At 38.1% G+C, this 15,648-nt stretch overlaps 3 protein-coding genes across 4 annotated transcripts; 2 read left to right on the top strand and 1 right to left on the bottom strand.

Annotated features, from left to right (window-relative positions):
• Positions 1-3,056: 3,056 nt before the first annotated feature.
• On the top strand, positions 3,057-11,074 carry tous (testes of unusual size). Its single transcript, XM_017634339.1, has 6 exons — positions 3,057-3,465; positions 3,535-3,618; positions 5,375-6,279; positions 6,355-6,524; positions 6,601-6,735; positions 9,022-11,074. Exons 1-6 carry the CDS (start codon positions 3,278-3,280, stop codon positions 11,020-11,022), a joined length of 3,483 nt encoding a protein of 1,160 aa, XP_017489828.1. The 5' UTR covers positions 3,057-3,277; the 3' UTR covers positions 11,023-11,074.
• Positions 11,075-12,169: 1,095 nt separating this feature from the next.
• On the top strand, positions 12,170-13,763 carry LOC108377994 (glucose-fructose oxidoreductase domain-containing protein 1). The gene has a single exon (XM_017634294.1). It carries the CDS (start codon positions 12,255-12,257, stop codon positions 13,422-13,424), a length of 1,170 nt encoding a protein of 389 aa, XP_017489783.1. The 5' UTR covers positions 12,170-12,254; the 3' UTR covers positions 13,425-13,763.
• Vps20 (vacuolar protein sorting 20) lies at positions 13,659-14,843 on the bottom strand. 2 transcript variants are annotated; one of them, XM_017634313.1, is made up of 4 exons: positions 14,592-14,843; positions 14,398-14,507; positions 13,837-14,341; positions 13,659-13,804 (listed from the first exon to the last, which is right to left on the bottom strand). In XM_017634313.1, the coding sequence occupies exons 1-3, from the start codon at positions 14,718-14,720 to the stop codon at positions 13,852-13,854; spliced, it is 729 nt and encodes a 242-aa protein (XP_017489802.1). In that variant the 5' UTR covers positions 14,721-14,843; the 3' UTR covers positions 13,659-13,804; positions 13,837-13,851. The 2 variants fall into 2 exon arrangements, with proteins under 2 accessions (XP_017489802.1, XP_017489794.1); XM_017634305.1 differs by having other exon boundaries at positions 13,659-13,806; positions 13,841-14,341.
• Between the last annotated feature and the right edge of the window lie 805 nt (positions 14,844-15,648).

The following is a 15,648-nucleotide window of genomic DNA, read 5'->3' as shown; positions in this document are numbered from 1 at the left end:
TATTTTTTATTTGAATAAAAATTCATTCAAAAACGCCCATCCCTGCATACATGTATACAGAAAGAAACTTTAGTGCATCTTCCGCCCAACTGCTAAGCACTGGATACGACCTGAATTAGGCTACTAGGCAAGCCTTTTTTGAATTTTAACAGAAGTAAGTGACATAAAGCCGCTACAATTTCTTAAATTCTTAAACTTCACTGATTGGATCTAACAATTTTCTGCCATCGTCTTGTTGCCTCTGCTACTCTTCTAATTCCTTATACTTTTAGTTTGGCATGCACTCAGCCAGCCAAAGAGCTTTTCAAGCGAACTCAATTATTCACTCAGTTTTACTGTATGTATGTATGTAATAAACTAAATTACACAAAAGATACTCAACATGCAACGAAGACGACAAACGAAGTTAAGAAGCCAACAGCTGTGTTGGCATTGGATTACGAAAGCCTGTGTCGCGGTCCTTACCCTAACATGGCTTGTTGCACATAAACAGAGCACAAAAAAAACGCACACTGCTGCTATTTTCTTAGCTTGGAAGTCAGTTTGAGTGCATTGCTCGCTATTGCTTATAAATAGGAAAAGATGTTCTTATACATATATGTGTACGTACATACCCTGCAGCAATTCAGACTCACCCTAGGTTAGCCCTCAGATAGTCCTTATTGTTACCAGCACTAGTCCCTCATAATTCTCCTGCCAATGGTTTCAACTGTCATTTTTAGCATTGGCGTGTTATTGGAAAAGGACCGGTCCAATGACCACTGACCGTAAGATAGTCCTANAGACTCACCCTAGGTTAGCCCTCAGATAGTCCTTATTGTTACCAGCACTAGTCCCTCATAATTCTCCTGCCAATGGTTTCAACTGTCATTTTTAGCATTGGCGTGTTATTGGAAAAGGACCGGTCCAATGACCACTGACCGTAAGATAGTCCTAGACTAGTCCAATTTTGGAGATCTTTTTCGTTGGAGTAAGATTGCGTTCTGCACTTCGCAGATGCTTTTTCATAATTCGGAAACACAAAAAAAAATAAATTTCATCATTTTATAACCATGTTGCTTCTGACGGCATTTGAACCGGGACCCTCCTGAAAGCTAACAAATAGTGGCAAGAATCTCTACGCACTGAGCTACAGCCACGCATGTAAATGTGTGTTCAAATGTTCACTTTGCATGAAGGCCAGACAAAGCGATTGGGACATTTACAGGGTGGTGTTCTTAAAATTTTTTTTTATTGAATTGCAAGACAACACCACCCTGTCACTGCCAAACTGTACTTTTCCTTTATCTCTAGGTCGGTTCCTTGCGGACTGGTCGGAGGCTGACATTTTCGATGCAAGGAAATGTCCAATTCTGACCAGTCAAATTTTAACCATTGAAGTACTAGTCCGTAACGGAAAATTGGCCGCCTTATTGCTGCAGGGTATCTACGTATATACACATGTAAATCTATTTTCGCATATTTTTTGACATCTTTTGTTTGAGTTTATGCGTTGGCCGAAGTTTCAATGACTCTTCAACATTCTTCATTATTTCGTTCGTATTCTGCTGTTCGCAGTATCCAATTGCTTTTTTTTTTTGTTTGTTGACGAAATGAGCCGCGCGTACGATATAAATAAACTATAAGATGTGCGCAGTAATGTAATTTGCTTGAGTTTTTTTGCATTGCTCCGAACAAAAAACATGGCAAATGCATCTTTAATTGCACAAATGATGCTAAAAATACTGTAAACTGCAATGAAAATGCGTGTCATTTGCTGTAGTCTAGTACTACTTTAATTTTTTAGGAGCAAAGTTTGTCCGGAACACGGCTATTGTTAATGAGCTTTGTATCACGATTATGTTTATTAGGGAAAATGGAAAAATCAACAAAGTCTAAGCGGTAAAAGTTATAGCTGCTATTTCGGAGATCACCACATCTTCTCATCAGACTTCGGCAGGGATCGTTGTGCAAAGGCAGAAGCGCTAACCACTGAGCTATGCACACCCCGTAAACTATTATTGCTAATTCATTTCCTTATTCAACCTACTGCAATCAAGCGCAGCTAATTTGCCGCCCTGCAAATCAAATTCAAAAATAATTTAGAATAAGGGGGGTTCAGCGAACTTTTTTTTTGCTTTTTGTTTGCTTGTAAGGTGGAACAGTCTAATGTACATATTTGTTTTAAATAGGTGGCAGCTCAGTTAAAAATATTTTCAGTAAAAATAAAATGTTTAACTTAGCATTAATATATATGCTATTTATTTATTCATTTATTTTAAGTAAATAACTAATTGTTGTTTCTTGAACTTTTTTCGGCTTTATATCCTTCATCGAATAGATTTACGTATTGGATCCTACCGGAACAACCCAGGCAGAATCCCATTCTTCAGTCCCTACATTTTGGTTTTCGGCCAGCATGTGCTGAGCTGATATGAGACCCATCTTTCCAAGAGTAGTCTGCATATAGTCCATAGATACTCCCCTGGTATCCAAATTAATCTCACTAGCAAATAATCAGTCCAAACTGCAAAAAATAGATCTGATATGATTCCTAGTCCTGCCCTACTTGGGAAGTCTTCTTAACGACCTGAGATTCAAGAGCGTCCGCATGCCCTCGAAAAATCATACGAACATGAGCCATCAAGACCGACTGCCTTTCAAGCAGTGGTAAAAATCCTGTTCGTTTTATTATGATGCGAATTATAAGTCTCTATATCGTTTTATGGCAATACAAAATTTTAGTTAGTTTTGGCTTTTTTGCATTTCAGCGACGATGTGAGATATGCCATTTCCATACTATATTAACCATATGAACTTAAGCGTTACATATGAATTACATGTTGCTCATACGCACCGACCTCCATGGCGACCGCTTAGAAAGAGCGTAGTTTTTTGTTACTCATACGACCCGGCAAACGCATAACTCTATTCTCGCTGCTACACTTGCTTATGAGTGAGTCGTTTGTATTCATTTATTTATTACTTTTTCAAACACTTTTCTTTTATTTGTTGACTACGTCACTTGTATCGCAACAGCTGATAGTTTAGAATTTTCAAAATACATTTTTCCAATACGGGCATAAATATATACACAAGTACATATTTTTCTTGTCATATTTTGTGTGCTAATTTCATAAACGTTTTATTTGCATTGTATGCGACGAAACCGCTGGTGATTTTCCTAGTGTTTGATCGATCAATGCGATGTTGTTTTGGTGGGAGTGAAGGAATTCGTTGAATTTATGTTAAGGAATTTTCTGCAGTTTTGATTTAGTTTTACACAAATACCCGCACCATGGATCCCACTGGTGCGGCCGATGCATTAACAACTTCAGCTGTTAATATACGACCGAAAAATATTTATGGTTTGCGTACGGATGTCATTGGTAATATACATTTTAATCTATATCAAGAGGTGATTTATCCTGTGGAAGGAGTGCTGGCATTTCACGACTATGTCAGCAATAAGCAGCGATTCCTTAGGTACGGGATGGATTTGCAAATGAAAAATAAATGCGTTTTGTAATTCGATATTTTACATTTCTTATGCAGATTTCCTGAGGATACATTTCCAGAGTATATAGCGATGAGTGTGCAGCGAAAGCTGTTGGCGGTTATTGAAACATGCCCTAAAGTGTAAGACAAAATTGTATAAAAATATTTTTTACATAACTATTTGTAAAAAATGGAAGAAGTGTTCATTGTTCGCTACATCACCTGAGAAGTGATTTGGCATTGTTTCTCAAATGTTAATAACTGTGTGAAATAGGCTTTCAGGAATGGGGTAGTTAAAAAAAGTTACGGTTCGGCTTTGTGTTTGTCCATTACTATTCTGGAGAATTAGAAATATCTTCGGTCTTAGGCATAAAAATTGCTATATCCACGCTTTGTTTGCTTAAAATAGAGAAGTCTACATTTTCGTCGTAGTATGTACCTATTCTTGGTACTCTATAAACGGGTGATCGCTTATCCAACTAAACACAAATTTATTTAAAATATGCAATTTAATCAAAAAATAATATTTTTAATTAGTTACCTCTTAAACTTTTCATAGATATTTACATACATATCGTCGCTTAAAATATAAAACCGCGTATCGTCGTTCTGCAAAACCACGTAACTGACATTTGCTGTCAAAGATTGGAATAAAGTGGACTTACCATTGATTTTTGGGAAATTGTTTTGCTGAGGGTGTCGCGAAGGTATCAAACATTATTTTATATGGAGAAAATGAGCGACACCTTCAACAAAAAAAAAAAAAATGCTAAAAATCAATGGTAAGTCCTAGCTACCTCAAACTTGCACTTTGTTATACCAAAATTGAATGCGCTAAAAAACTGCATACTCACCTTTTTTTAGAGAGCGTAAATAAAAAGTGCAATATTTAAATGAAATTTTGCAGAATTTTATTTAATTTTGCACAAGGTTTGGAACTCTGATTTTTGGGGTTATTGTTGTAGAATTAACCATATTTTTATAAAAAATTATCGAAAAATAAAATATTTAAAAAATAGTTGCCCGTATTGTAAAAAATTCGCTGTACCTAAACTTTATTGACTGACTGTATGTATGCCGAAATATTTTGCAATATCTAATGGTTACTATGAAGATATCAAAAAAAAAAATCGATAACAGCAAAATATTTATGGAAACGGATTAAAATTTAAGCAGCTCTGATAGGTGCATATGGATAACATTTAACGTCAAGCACACCGATGGCAATATCGATATACGTATCCATATTTATCCAAAACTTGCATCGAAATTTATTTTTGTATGTTTGTTATTTTGTTTATAGGAAATTTATTTTTAAAAAAAATATAGTTTACACCACGCCAGAAACGAAGTAACTCAAGTTTGAAACCTCATGCAAGATTTCAGAAAATGGTCATACAAGAAAATGGTCATACTCAAAACAAGAACTAGAAAAATCCGGGTGTGCAATTTTTAAGCGGCCAAGAATTTGCGTTAATTTTTCAGAATTTTTTTCCGAGGATATTGCTTTCATAAAAAAAAATTTCGAACATATCTACTTTGTATAGAAGAAAATGCATAACACCGTAAGCAAAAAAAAATCAAAAATCAACGCGAATTCTTCTAGACATTCTTCGAAAGCATACTAACTGAAAATGCTTATCTTTTGAGGTTATTCTTTTCCAGCAAAAGACGAAGCAATAATTTCTTGTAGTTTCCTGCATAAAAACAAAATGAAGTCACGGCTACTTAAGATTATAATTCCAAATTGAGAAACATTTTTTTGTGTGTTTCTGAATAATGGAGGAATTTGCGCTAATTCATCTTGAAGAACTTTTGCGAGATTTACACTTTTCCCTCTGCAATACCCAAGCACTCAATCAAAACTTAATTCTTGCTTTTTCTTACCTTCCCACAGCGGTTCATCGATCTCCATTTACGACTTGGCAACACTCAAAAAGCGACGCAATCTACCATTTCCCCATGCCACTGCCAAAGCATCTTTCATGTCATTCACCGCCGATGGCAAAACAATAGTGGTGCTGACCAAACCGCCAGAGGAAGCATTATATATGTTAATGTTGGACAAGACTGGCACCGTTATCGAATCACGTCCCACCGCGAGCACGGCACGCGGCAGTGTAGACTGTTTCGCCTGCAATCCACAAGATAACGCTTTGGTCGTCGTAGCTGGTGATGGCATCCTACTATTTATGGCCAAGTCTGAGAAAGGCATAAATGTTAGCAACAATGTTAAAGTCGATTTCTACACCACTTCGATGGACTTTATTGCCAATGATTTGCTGCTGATTGGCACCAGCCAAAATGAACTGATTATGGTTGAAAATGGCGAAGTAAAGCTGAGACAGCGTGCGCATGATGCCGAACTTATCGATATTTTGTGGGATCAGGATGCATTGAATAAGGAGTTGGAGCATAAGACACCGACCGAATTGAAGCTCAATGATGAGCGCGTAGTATGCATGACAGCATTTCAACGTGGCTTTGCTTTTGCTATTTTCAATAGGGTATTCGTATTTGAACGCGTCTCCAAATTCAAGTTGGAGCGCAAGACAATATTGACTATACCTTTTGGATTTGCACCCGAAAACACTTATCAGATAACAAATATTGCGATTTGTGCGCGTCAAGAGACAATCATTGCGACCACCAAGCATGCGCAAATCTATGTTGGCATACTGATCGTGCCGGAAACTTTGAAGGCCAAAGAGTTGCAATTTCAACCGCTGGGCGCTTGGATACACCTTTCGGAAATAACTAGCATGTCGGTGTGCTCATGGAAGCCCATTATAATGACGGCATGTAAGTGAAAAAAAAAACAAATATCAATCTATGAAATGAAGTGCGCTGCTATTCTTGTTGTTATTGCTATTTTAGCGCGCGATCAAACTGTACGCATATGGAACTATGAGACCGACAAGGTTGAATTGGTACGCAAATTCCAGGTGGATGTGAATATCGTGGAGCTAAATTCAACGGGATTGATGGCGGCCATTGGTTTTTCAGATCAGTTGCGCATCACGCAGATATTTATGGATGAACTAAATGTAGGTGGAGAGAGAAAATGCATGGCATACATAAATACATACATATATTTAGTATAATGGTTTTCCATTTTTTTAGATCGTTAAAACATACAACTTTCCACGCTGCAAAGATGTCAAGTACTCGAATTATGGCCACTTTATGGCGGCTGCTTATGACAACGTTATAAGCATTACATCTGTATATAATCTGGAAATTTTGAAGCAATTGAAGGTGAGTGGAAAGTATGGCTATATAACACCGTTCGACAAAATTTAACTTTTCTTGCACCCATCAAAAAATTAAACATTTTGGGAAAGTCAATAGGGACAAATGTACCCGTATTTTGCCGTTTCATAAGATCATGTAATTTCTATGTAGAAAAACCATCCTTAATAACCTTTATGCTGAATCGTTTATTAGAATATTGTGGATTAAGAGTCTGAAATCAGTTTTCAAAAATTCAATATGGCGGATGGTTTTTAAATAATCTAAAAGTTCTTTGAGTCGCTGATTATAAAATCGAAATCAGTTTAAAAATTCAAAATGGCGAGGGATTTTAAAAAATTGTCAGTCTTTTAAAAAAATTGTTATTCAAATGTTCTTTGAGTCGCTGATTAAAAGGCTGAAATCAGTTTTAAAAAAATTAAAAATGGCGGTTGGAATTTTTAAACTTCAGATTTTAATGAAATGTTTTATTCGAAGATTCTTTGAGTCGCTGATTATAAATCTGAAATCCATTTTAAAAAATTCAAAATTTTAAAGAGTTGTCGGATTTTTACAAAATTTCATATCCAAAGGTTCTTTGAGTCGCTGATTACTAAACTGCGATCAGTTTTAAAAACTTCAAAATGGCGGATGGATTTATAAAACATCAGATTTTTATGAAATTTTTTGTCTAAAGGTTCTATGTGCCGTGGATAACAAAACCGAAATCAGTTTTCAAAGATTCAAAATGACGAAAGATTTTTAATGTTTTTATAAAATTCTGTATCTAAAACTGGAAACAGTTTTAAAATATGCAAAATTAGGGATCCAATAATAATAAATTTGATTTCCAACGGCTTTTTGACGCGCTGATTACATAACTGAAATCAGTTTTCAAAAGTTCAGTATGGCGATTATGAGATTTTTAAAGAATTTTATATCCAAAGTTTCTGTGAGTCGCTGATTGTAAAGCTGAAATTAGTTTTCAAAACTTCAAACAATGTCACAGGTTATACATACATGTATAAACTTGAGCAAAAAATGAAACGCAAATTTTAAATTTTTGAATTATAATGCCGAATTTCCACTAGGTATTGAAATGACAAAAAATGTATGCCATTTAGAAAAACGCCATGTGGAAATGAACTCAATGACTATTTTTTGTATGTAATGACATGATAATTTTTTAATGCCCGACTTTGTCATTTGTAATTTTTGCCATTTAATGCCTAGTGGAATTCCAGCATAAGTTTAGTCTTGTAATCAATATATAAGCTGTTAAGATCAATTTGTGGCATGCACTCTGTCTAGTATACAGTAAAGACTGACGCTACCGTTATCGGAAGAATTCTTAATATCTTCTTCAACAAACTGATTGAACCGAACCATGAGTGAGGCATCAGACCAAGAACCATTGCCCAAACTAAATCGAGGATCTCCACTAAACGATGACTATGTAGACTGAAGACCAGCAAACAGGTTCTACTCCGGACAAACTCAACCAAAACCGCCTTCACTTCCTTCCCAAGAATAACCCTACCGGAATGAGAACTATAGCCGTAAGTGCTATCTTTCGAAGGTAAAATATCCAAAGTCATTAAAGTCTCAATTAGGTAAAAAATGGTCTGAATAATCCGAATAGTAGACCGAACGATGGTTCAGGATTTTTCTAGACATAGCCTAAGTAGAAATCCAGAGACATTAGATTTTGCACACTCCACACGATGGTTTCAGTAGGCCTAGGTGTGCCATGTGGGGTTAAAGATTATCAGGAGGATACAAGAGAGAATGGTTCGAAAAGCGTTCGAGAAGATGTAAGAAGTACTTCAGCTTAACAAGCAGCAAAGCACATACACTCGCTTTCTCGACATTCTTAAAGGAGTTAGGTTTTAGTTTTGTATATTAGGGTAGTGCACTACCCTCAAATGGCCCACTGTTGGTCTCTGTTATTTCCACATCCGCGGAAATACTCCCTGAATAAATTCATTAAAATAGTTCGTGAATAAGGGTTTCCTTTCCCTTTAAGTGCAACATTCGGTATTTGGTCCCGTCCAGGGGACCATCGCCCTCTCCGTGCTTCATTATCTTATCTATCTACTTTAGCCATCAGAGTTTTGTACGCATCTGATCCGCGTCTGTATTCACCAGCTATTTCATAAACCATCCGTTCTTATCTTTTTATGACTTTTTTCATCGTTACTTTATAGGTGTTATGAATTAAATTGAGAACCTTGAATCTTATTAATACTTCTCCCTGCCGAATTTCTAATCAACAAATATGTATGTAATTCTATATTTACCTTCCATTTTTAGGGTCACAATGGCACAGTGCTGTCTATTTCCTGGTCAGCCACGGACAAGTATCTCATATCTGGGGGCGCAGAGGGTGCAATCTATCAGTGGGATGTCGAAACTGGTTCACGAGTACAGGAGATCGTACAAAAAGGCACCGAGTACCGTTCCGTTTGCTGCACATTCTGCGAGCCCCTCTCCATCTATGCTGCAACAAACCTTGGTGTATTACGTGAATTTCAAAATTCAGAAATCGTGCGTGAAATTGTCGTACCCTCCAAAGTGCGCACGCCACTGACAGATATGTGCTTGGCCCGTTCGGATCTCATTATGTTTGTGGGCAATGAAGATGGTGATCTATTTAATATTCAGTTACCATTCATGGATGCCGGTGGTGCATCGTGCACGCTATTTCGCTTCTTTACCAGCCAAATTAACAAACTCTTCTTCTCGTACGATGGCACGTTGCTGTTGACAGTTTCAATGAATGGCACTTTAGCCATATGGGCAATGGATAATATTGAGGGCAAGGTGGCATCAATGGATGCGGATTTGATGCGTAGCCAAGAGGTGCTTATACCGCGTAGCATACTGCACGATAAGAATGAACAGATAGCCAATTTGGAAGTGCGTTTGCGGCAGCAAGCCGAAGAATTTCAATATCAGCTGAACCAGAATGAGATATTCGATGGTCAACAACTGGCCGAGGTGCATCGTAGCTACCGTCAGGCACTCGAGGAGCTTAAGAACAAGAATAATGAGACTGAGCAAAGACACACCGAGGAGATGAATCAGGTAAATTTACAAATAAATGATTTACGTGATGAACATAAGAAGCAGCTGGACAACTTGGCCAATCAGTATTCGGAGCGCATGTTGGTCGAATACCAAAAGTTTAGCAATTTGCGTGAAAGCATGCTAACGCTGCGCGAGAGTTACGAGAATCGATTGAAAACCTCGGCTGGCATACTGCAGGATACCGTGGAGGGACTGGAAACGGACTACAAACGGCAGCTGGACGAACGCAAAGAATTGATACGCGAACTTATGAAGGAGATGCAAGACAAGAAGATCGAGTTCTTTAAGTATTGTCGCGAAGTGGAGGAGGACAATGATCGCAACATGGTGGACATGCAATTGCAGTACGAGAATAAATTGAATAACGAACAGAACTCAACACAATTGTGGCGCGGCAAATCTGGCGTTTTGGAAAAGAGATACCAAACGCTGAGCAAAGAAATCGAGAAGCTACTCGAGGAGGTGGAAACATTGAAGGAAGAGCACAATAAATCACAAAAGAATATTGGACGTTTAACACGCTCCATCGAAGACTTGCTGAAAGACATCTCAGACCGCGATTATGCCATCAACGCCAAGGAGAAACGCATACAGGAGCTATTGCACAAGAATCAGGAGTTGGACAAATATAAGCAAGTGCTGTCGCACAAAATCGCCGAGCTGAAGGCGCAAATAGAGCCGCGTGAATTTCAAATCAACGACAAGCGAAAGCATATACTCGAAATGGAGAATGAGCTGCAGGGTTTGAATCAGAACAATATACAATTGGAGTTGCAACTCAAGGAGCTGAAGGACAAATACCTCAGCAATGTGGCAGAGTTGAAGGTGGAACGGCACCGCTCGCGCGCCGCACGAGAATGTATCACAAGCATTTGCAGCGAAATCTATCATGTCGCAGCGCACGTAGATTCGCCACAGCGACTTGTGGTGAAGGTGAAAGAATTATTTCGACGTCATGCCAGCGATGATGAGCTCAAACGCCACATTTCATTGGATGCCGAAGTGCGCGATGAATTCCAGCGGCAACGCGCACAAATTGAGCGCGTTTTGAAGATTAACAGAAATCGACGACCTATGACGGATGAAGTGAAGAGATATCAGAAACTTTTCAAAGAGAATGTGGTACTGCTCGATGAAGTGGATCGATTGCGTGAGGAGAATGTGCACTTACGCAATCGTTTGAAGAAGGATTTGGCAAAGCATAAACTATCAGGCAAATCTTAGTCAACAGACTATTTTTGAAATGCGATCATTTTAGATTGATATACAAAACCAATACGAGAGTTAAAATAATAGTTCCATTTTTTCTGCAAAAAAAAAAAAATATTTTTTTGATACTATTAAAAATCAAAATTTTGAAAAATTTTGTAGTAAAAAATTCGAATTATATTTATTACCATTGTCAAGTATTTGTAAGCTGTATTGTATAATTTTCGAAACTGCATTTTGTAATCAGCCCATTGACCGACTTACCGGACTTCCCAGATAAATTGATAGCTCATCGTAAAAGCTTTATACAGTCTTACTGGTTTTCCAATTTCGGGGAACTAGCCTACGATCACTCCAAAGACTAAAATCGTCCAATATGTGGTCACAAGTATCAGAATCGGGCTCGCCAAAATTGTCCTCTGTCGAATAAAATACATCGATGTCATTAATCAAATTCAGTCGACGCATCGAATTAAAAATATCGATGTTTCCGATGCATTGTTAATCGATCGCGTATCCCTGTATTCAACTCGAGTTATAAAACCCTATCCCCCCTGGCTAAAACTTCTAAAATCGTTTAAGTACAAATTTCGACCCATGTTAAGATTTCTAATAATAATAATAGTTTGGATCTTACACACATATTAGTGTTTGGCCGAGCTTCTTCTCTTTGCGCCGTGCGCGTTGATGTTGGCACACAAAGAGGTTGGACCCACTGCTTCACGCCAACTCCGAACGGCGATTGTATTCTACAACGCTTTTCTCAACTTGCAGTGTTGTATGTCCAGACCATCATTTATCGTCGATGTTTTTGCAAAACCGCCCATCGGCCAGTTGCAAAACCGCCTAAATCGCCGTTTTGGCAAAAATGAGATTTGGTAACCCTGAACTCCAGGCATCTAGATTTATGCATAAAAATCGTTAAATCGTTATTAAAACAACAGATTCGTAAGATTTTGTGGAAGCACGCTACACCACAGCAGCATCCTTAATTAGAGAGTATGTAATCCCAACATAGAGATCAATACGTTTTGAACATAGAAATTCTGTTGCGCTTCTTCCCCAACAACCCGGCGCTGCTTGAATTGGGTTTCGGCCTTTAGTGAAGTTTTCTATTGTGAATGGTTGCTTTCTCTCCACAATGAAGAAGCATCTCTCAATCAGCTGATTACTTGTTCTGTTTTTATTTATTGTTTTTGCAACTGCAGCGTAGAAAAAAATTGTTTACTCACGGTCGTAGGTCTGCAATGTTGCCGGGAGTAGGAATTTTCGGAACTGGTGAAATCACCAAGGTGCTTGTGCCATTACTGCGAGAAAAAGGCTTCGATATAAAAGCCATATGGGGGCCATTGAAGGAGGCAGAAGCAGTGGCACAGTCGCAGAAAATTGCATTTTTCACAAACAAAATCGATGATGTGCTACTTCGGAAAGACGTCGACTTGGTATTCATTGTGTGCCAACCTTTTCAGCATGCAGAGATATCTAAAAAGGCATTAGGCATTGGCAAACATGTTGTTTGTGATCGACCAATGGGGCTACATCAAGCAGATGCTTTGAAAATGGTGCACGCTTCACAGTACTATCCGCGACTTATAACTTTGGTTAATTATTCGCTCCGTTTTCTTCCTGCCTTCACACACATGAAACGATGTTTACAGGAGGAACTTATTGGACCGATGAATGAAATATCGCTTGTCGATATACGCGTACAACTAGGTACGCTGTTTCCCGAGAAGTTCGATTGGATGTGCGATGCCGCTATGGGTGGCGGAGCATTGAATTTGGTTGGTAGTCATGTGATCGATTTGGTCAGTTATCTGTTACAACAACATGCAGTTCGCGTACACGGAGTAGTGCGTTCATATACGAAGACAACTGCGGCAGTAAATGGCATACGACAAATTTCAGCTCCAGATTTTTGTACATTTCAAATGGAATTAGCAGGTGGAGGCGCACTGGTCACTGTGGCTCTACACAGTCATACAGTGCCTGCCAAAGCATTTTCACAAGAAGTGCTAATTTGTAGTAGCAAAGGTCATTTGGCTGTACGCGGAGGAGATTTATTTGTATTCAAACACAAAGCAGATCCACCACAGTTGAAAGAAGAAGCTGTCTACGTTGATGTTCAGGATTTGCACTTTGCCACTTCAGAATCTATGTTGCCACGACCTTACATAAAGGGTTTATGCAAGATGGTGGGTGCATTGAAGGAAGCGTTTGCTGATAAAGATGCTTCGTGGGTAAAGGAACCTGTGCAAGCTGCCGCGACATTCGAGGATGGGCTATATGTTCAGGCGGTACTAGATGCTATTCGTAAATCAAGTGAAACCAAATCTTGGCAACGAGTTAGAATCACACCGGAGACACCTTCGAACCACGAACAGATAATGACTTTTGCACGCATGTCAACTATGTGAAATCACCAAAATTCGCCAAATTACTAAACCCGTGAGCTCTTTTACATATTACTAGTCGAGGAGAATTAGGTTTTCCCGGTAGTTTCTAATGCATTTCACATTCTTATGATAATATACAAAGTGGTTGGCCTGTTAACTTAAATTCTCTTTGTATTACATCCTAAGCATGGGAATAATTTACTTACATCCATACATATTTCCACACCTCTCGAAACGTAACAAAAAAAAAAGTCGTAAATTTCTGCATTATAAATTTCTTTATAAAATCATTTTATGCATATTTAAACTAAGTGACTTAGTATTAGTTGAAGAAATAAAAGGAAAACAAAAACAAATACATATGTATAGACTGTGTACTGATATATGGACACAACTTAGGTCTCAGTTATTTACTTGTCAATGTTACATTCACGTCAGTTATTTACATTCACGCTTCTACAAGCACTTTCTTTGAGTGATCTGATGCCGTTTTTTGCTTTTTAGTCGGCACATCAGCAGTTTCAGTAGCAAAGGCAGAGGCATCTTCCTCCGCAGGTGCAGCTGGCTCGGGCAAATCTTCTGTTGGCACCTCCGGTAATTTACTAACCTCCTCTTCTGCAGCAAGTGCATCCAATTCAGCCAAAACATTTTCTTCGTCTTCTGCACTAAGTGCTCCGGAGAGTATAGCATCAATTTCTTGTTGTTTTTCTACACCCTCTCTTGTTTCATCCATGATCTTTTCTATTTCATTGATATCCATCAAATCATGTACTTTCTTAAGTGCGGCATTACCCTGTTTAAGGCCTTCTATAACTTGTAACTCCACCTGAGCGAATTCCAAATCGGCAGTCATTTTTTCCAAGTTTTCCAGTTGTTTATCTGCATTGCTAAGCTGAGTTTCTTGGAATTTTTTCTTTCGCAGCAGAAGCTTGGCACGACTGAAAATTAAAAAAGTTGCTGATGTAGATTTTTTATTTCTAGCCATTGTACTTACTCTCGACGGCCTGTTTGTAAACATTTCCTAGCCAACTCTCGGTCTTTCTCAAGTTGTAATTCGATGCGCTTCTGATATTGCTTCAGTTTATCCCGCTGTTGCTTCAGTCGCTGAAAAAGGAAGACAACAAAGGAAACTCATGCACAGACAAAACGGAGAAGGATTTACACCTCATCAAAATCCATGTGACTCACCAGCACCGCCTTATCATGTTCGGTTACACGGCTTTGCTTTTTACTTTTGGAAAATAGTGAACCCATTGCAGAAAATAAATATCTATTTAGTCTGATTGAGTTGTTTGGGCAGTAGCTCCAGTTTACCATACGTCGGGTAAATTCTTTCCCGTGCTAGTAGTTCGTAAACAATTATTTTCAATTGATTTCCTATTTTTACTTTTATAAAATATTCTAATGAAAAAGTCAAAACAAATAAAATTCTGCTTCTTTTGACCAGAGACATCATTCGCAATCGCTTGAGGAGCTGCCAGATGTTCAATCGATTGGAATGTTCTGATTGAACAAATAGCGTAAATTTACGTTATCGATCGAATTACGAAAGTTACGAATCATGAAATCTAGTTTACACAACAATTTAACAACTAATACATATTCTCAGTCGTCTTGTCTCAAATTGTCTTATGTAAATGCAGGGTTAGCTATAGGATCAAATAAATATTTACACTGTTTTAATTTTCCATATATGTTGTATTTGGCTACTGAGCCACAGATTTTCTTAAATTCGGGTCGTTTCGTGGAGGTTATCAAAGTAAGCCCATCTACAAGCACGTAGGAAACTAGCACGATTGAGAGAATACAAAGGTTGCGCCGATCTCGGACCGCTATTCCTCTCTTAACGAATTTGACAGAATCGTTGTTTGCATGACGTCACACTGGTGCAACTTGTTTACGTTTTCCTTGCAACATTTTTTCTTCTTCTTCCATTCTTGCTCACGTTTTGGCATTTCTCTCTCGCAATTGCACCAGTGTGACGTCACACAAAAGTTATTCTCAAAAATCCTCTCTGATCGGCGCAATCTTGTATTCTATCATTCTTGGGAAACTAGGGTTGTCAGTGGCAAAAATATATCGATGTTTTCCTTTGAGGCGATGCATCCCAATATACATCGATATTTTTCGATGGATCGAAGAGCATTCATCGACGCATCGATTTGCATAGAATTTTTCAAAAAATGTTTCACAACAAAATATGTTATTAGCAAAATTGTAGAAAATTTTAAATAAATTACTGCAA

Source organism: Rhagoletis zephyria, unplaced genomic scaffold, assembly GCF_001687245.7.
Source record: "Rhagoletis zephyria isolate East Lansing unplaced genomic scaffold, Rhagoletis_zephyria_1.1 Rzeph_scaffold_00112, whole genome shotgun sequence".
Classification (NCBI taxonomy): domain Eukaryota; kingdom Metazoa; phylum Arthropoda; class Insecta; order Diptera; family Tephritidae; genus Rhagoletis; species Rhagoletis zephyria.
Note: the sequence above shows the minus strand (reverse complement) of the source record. Positions and strands in the feature narration are given on the sequence as shown.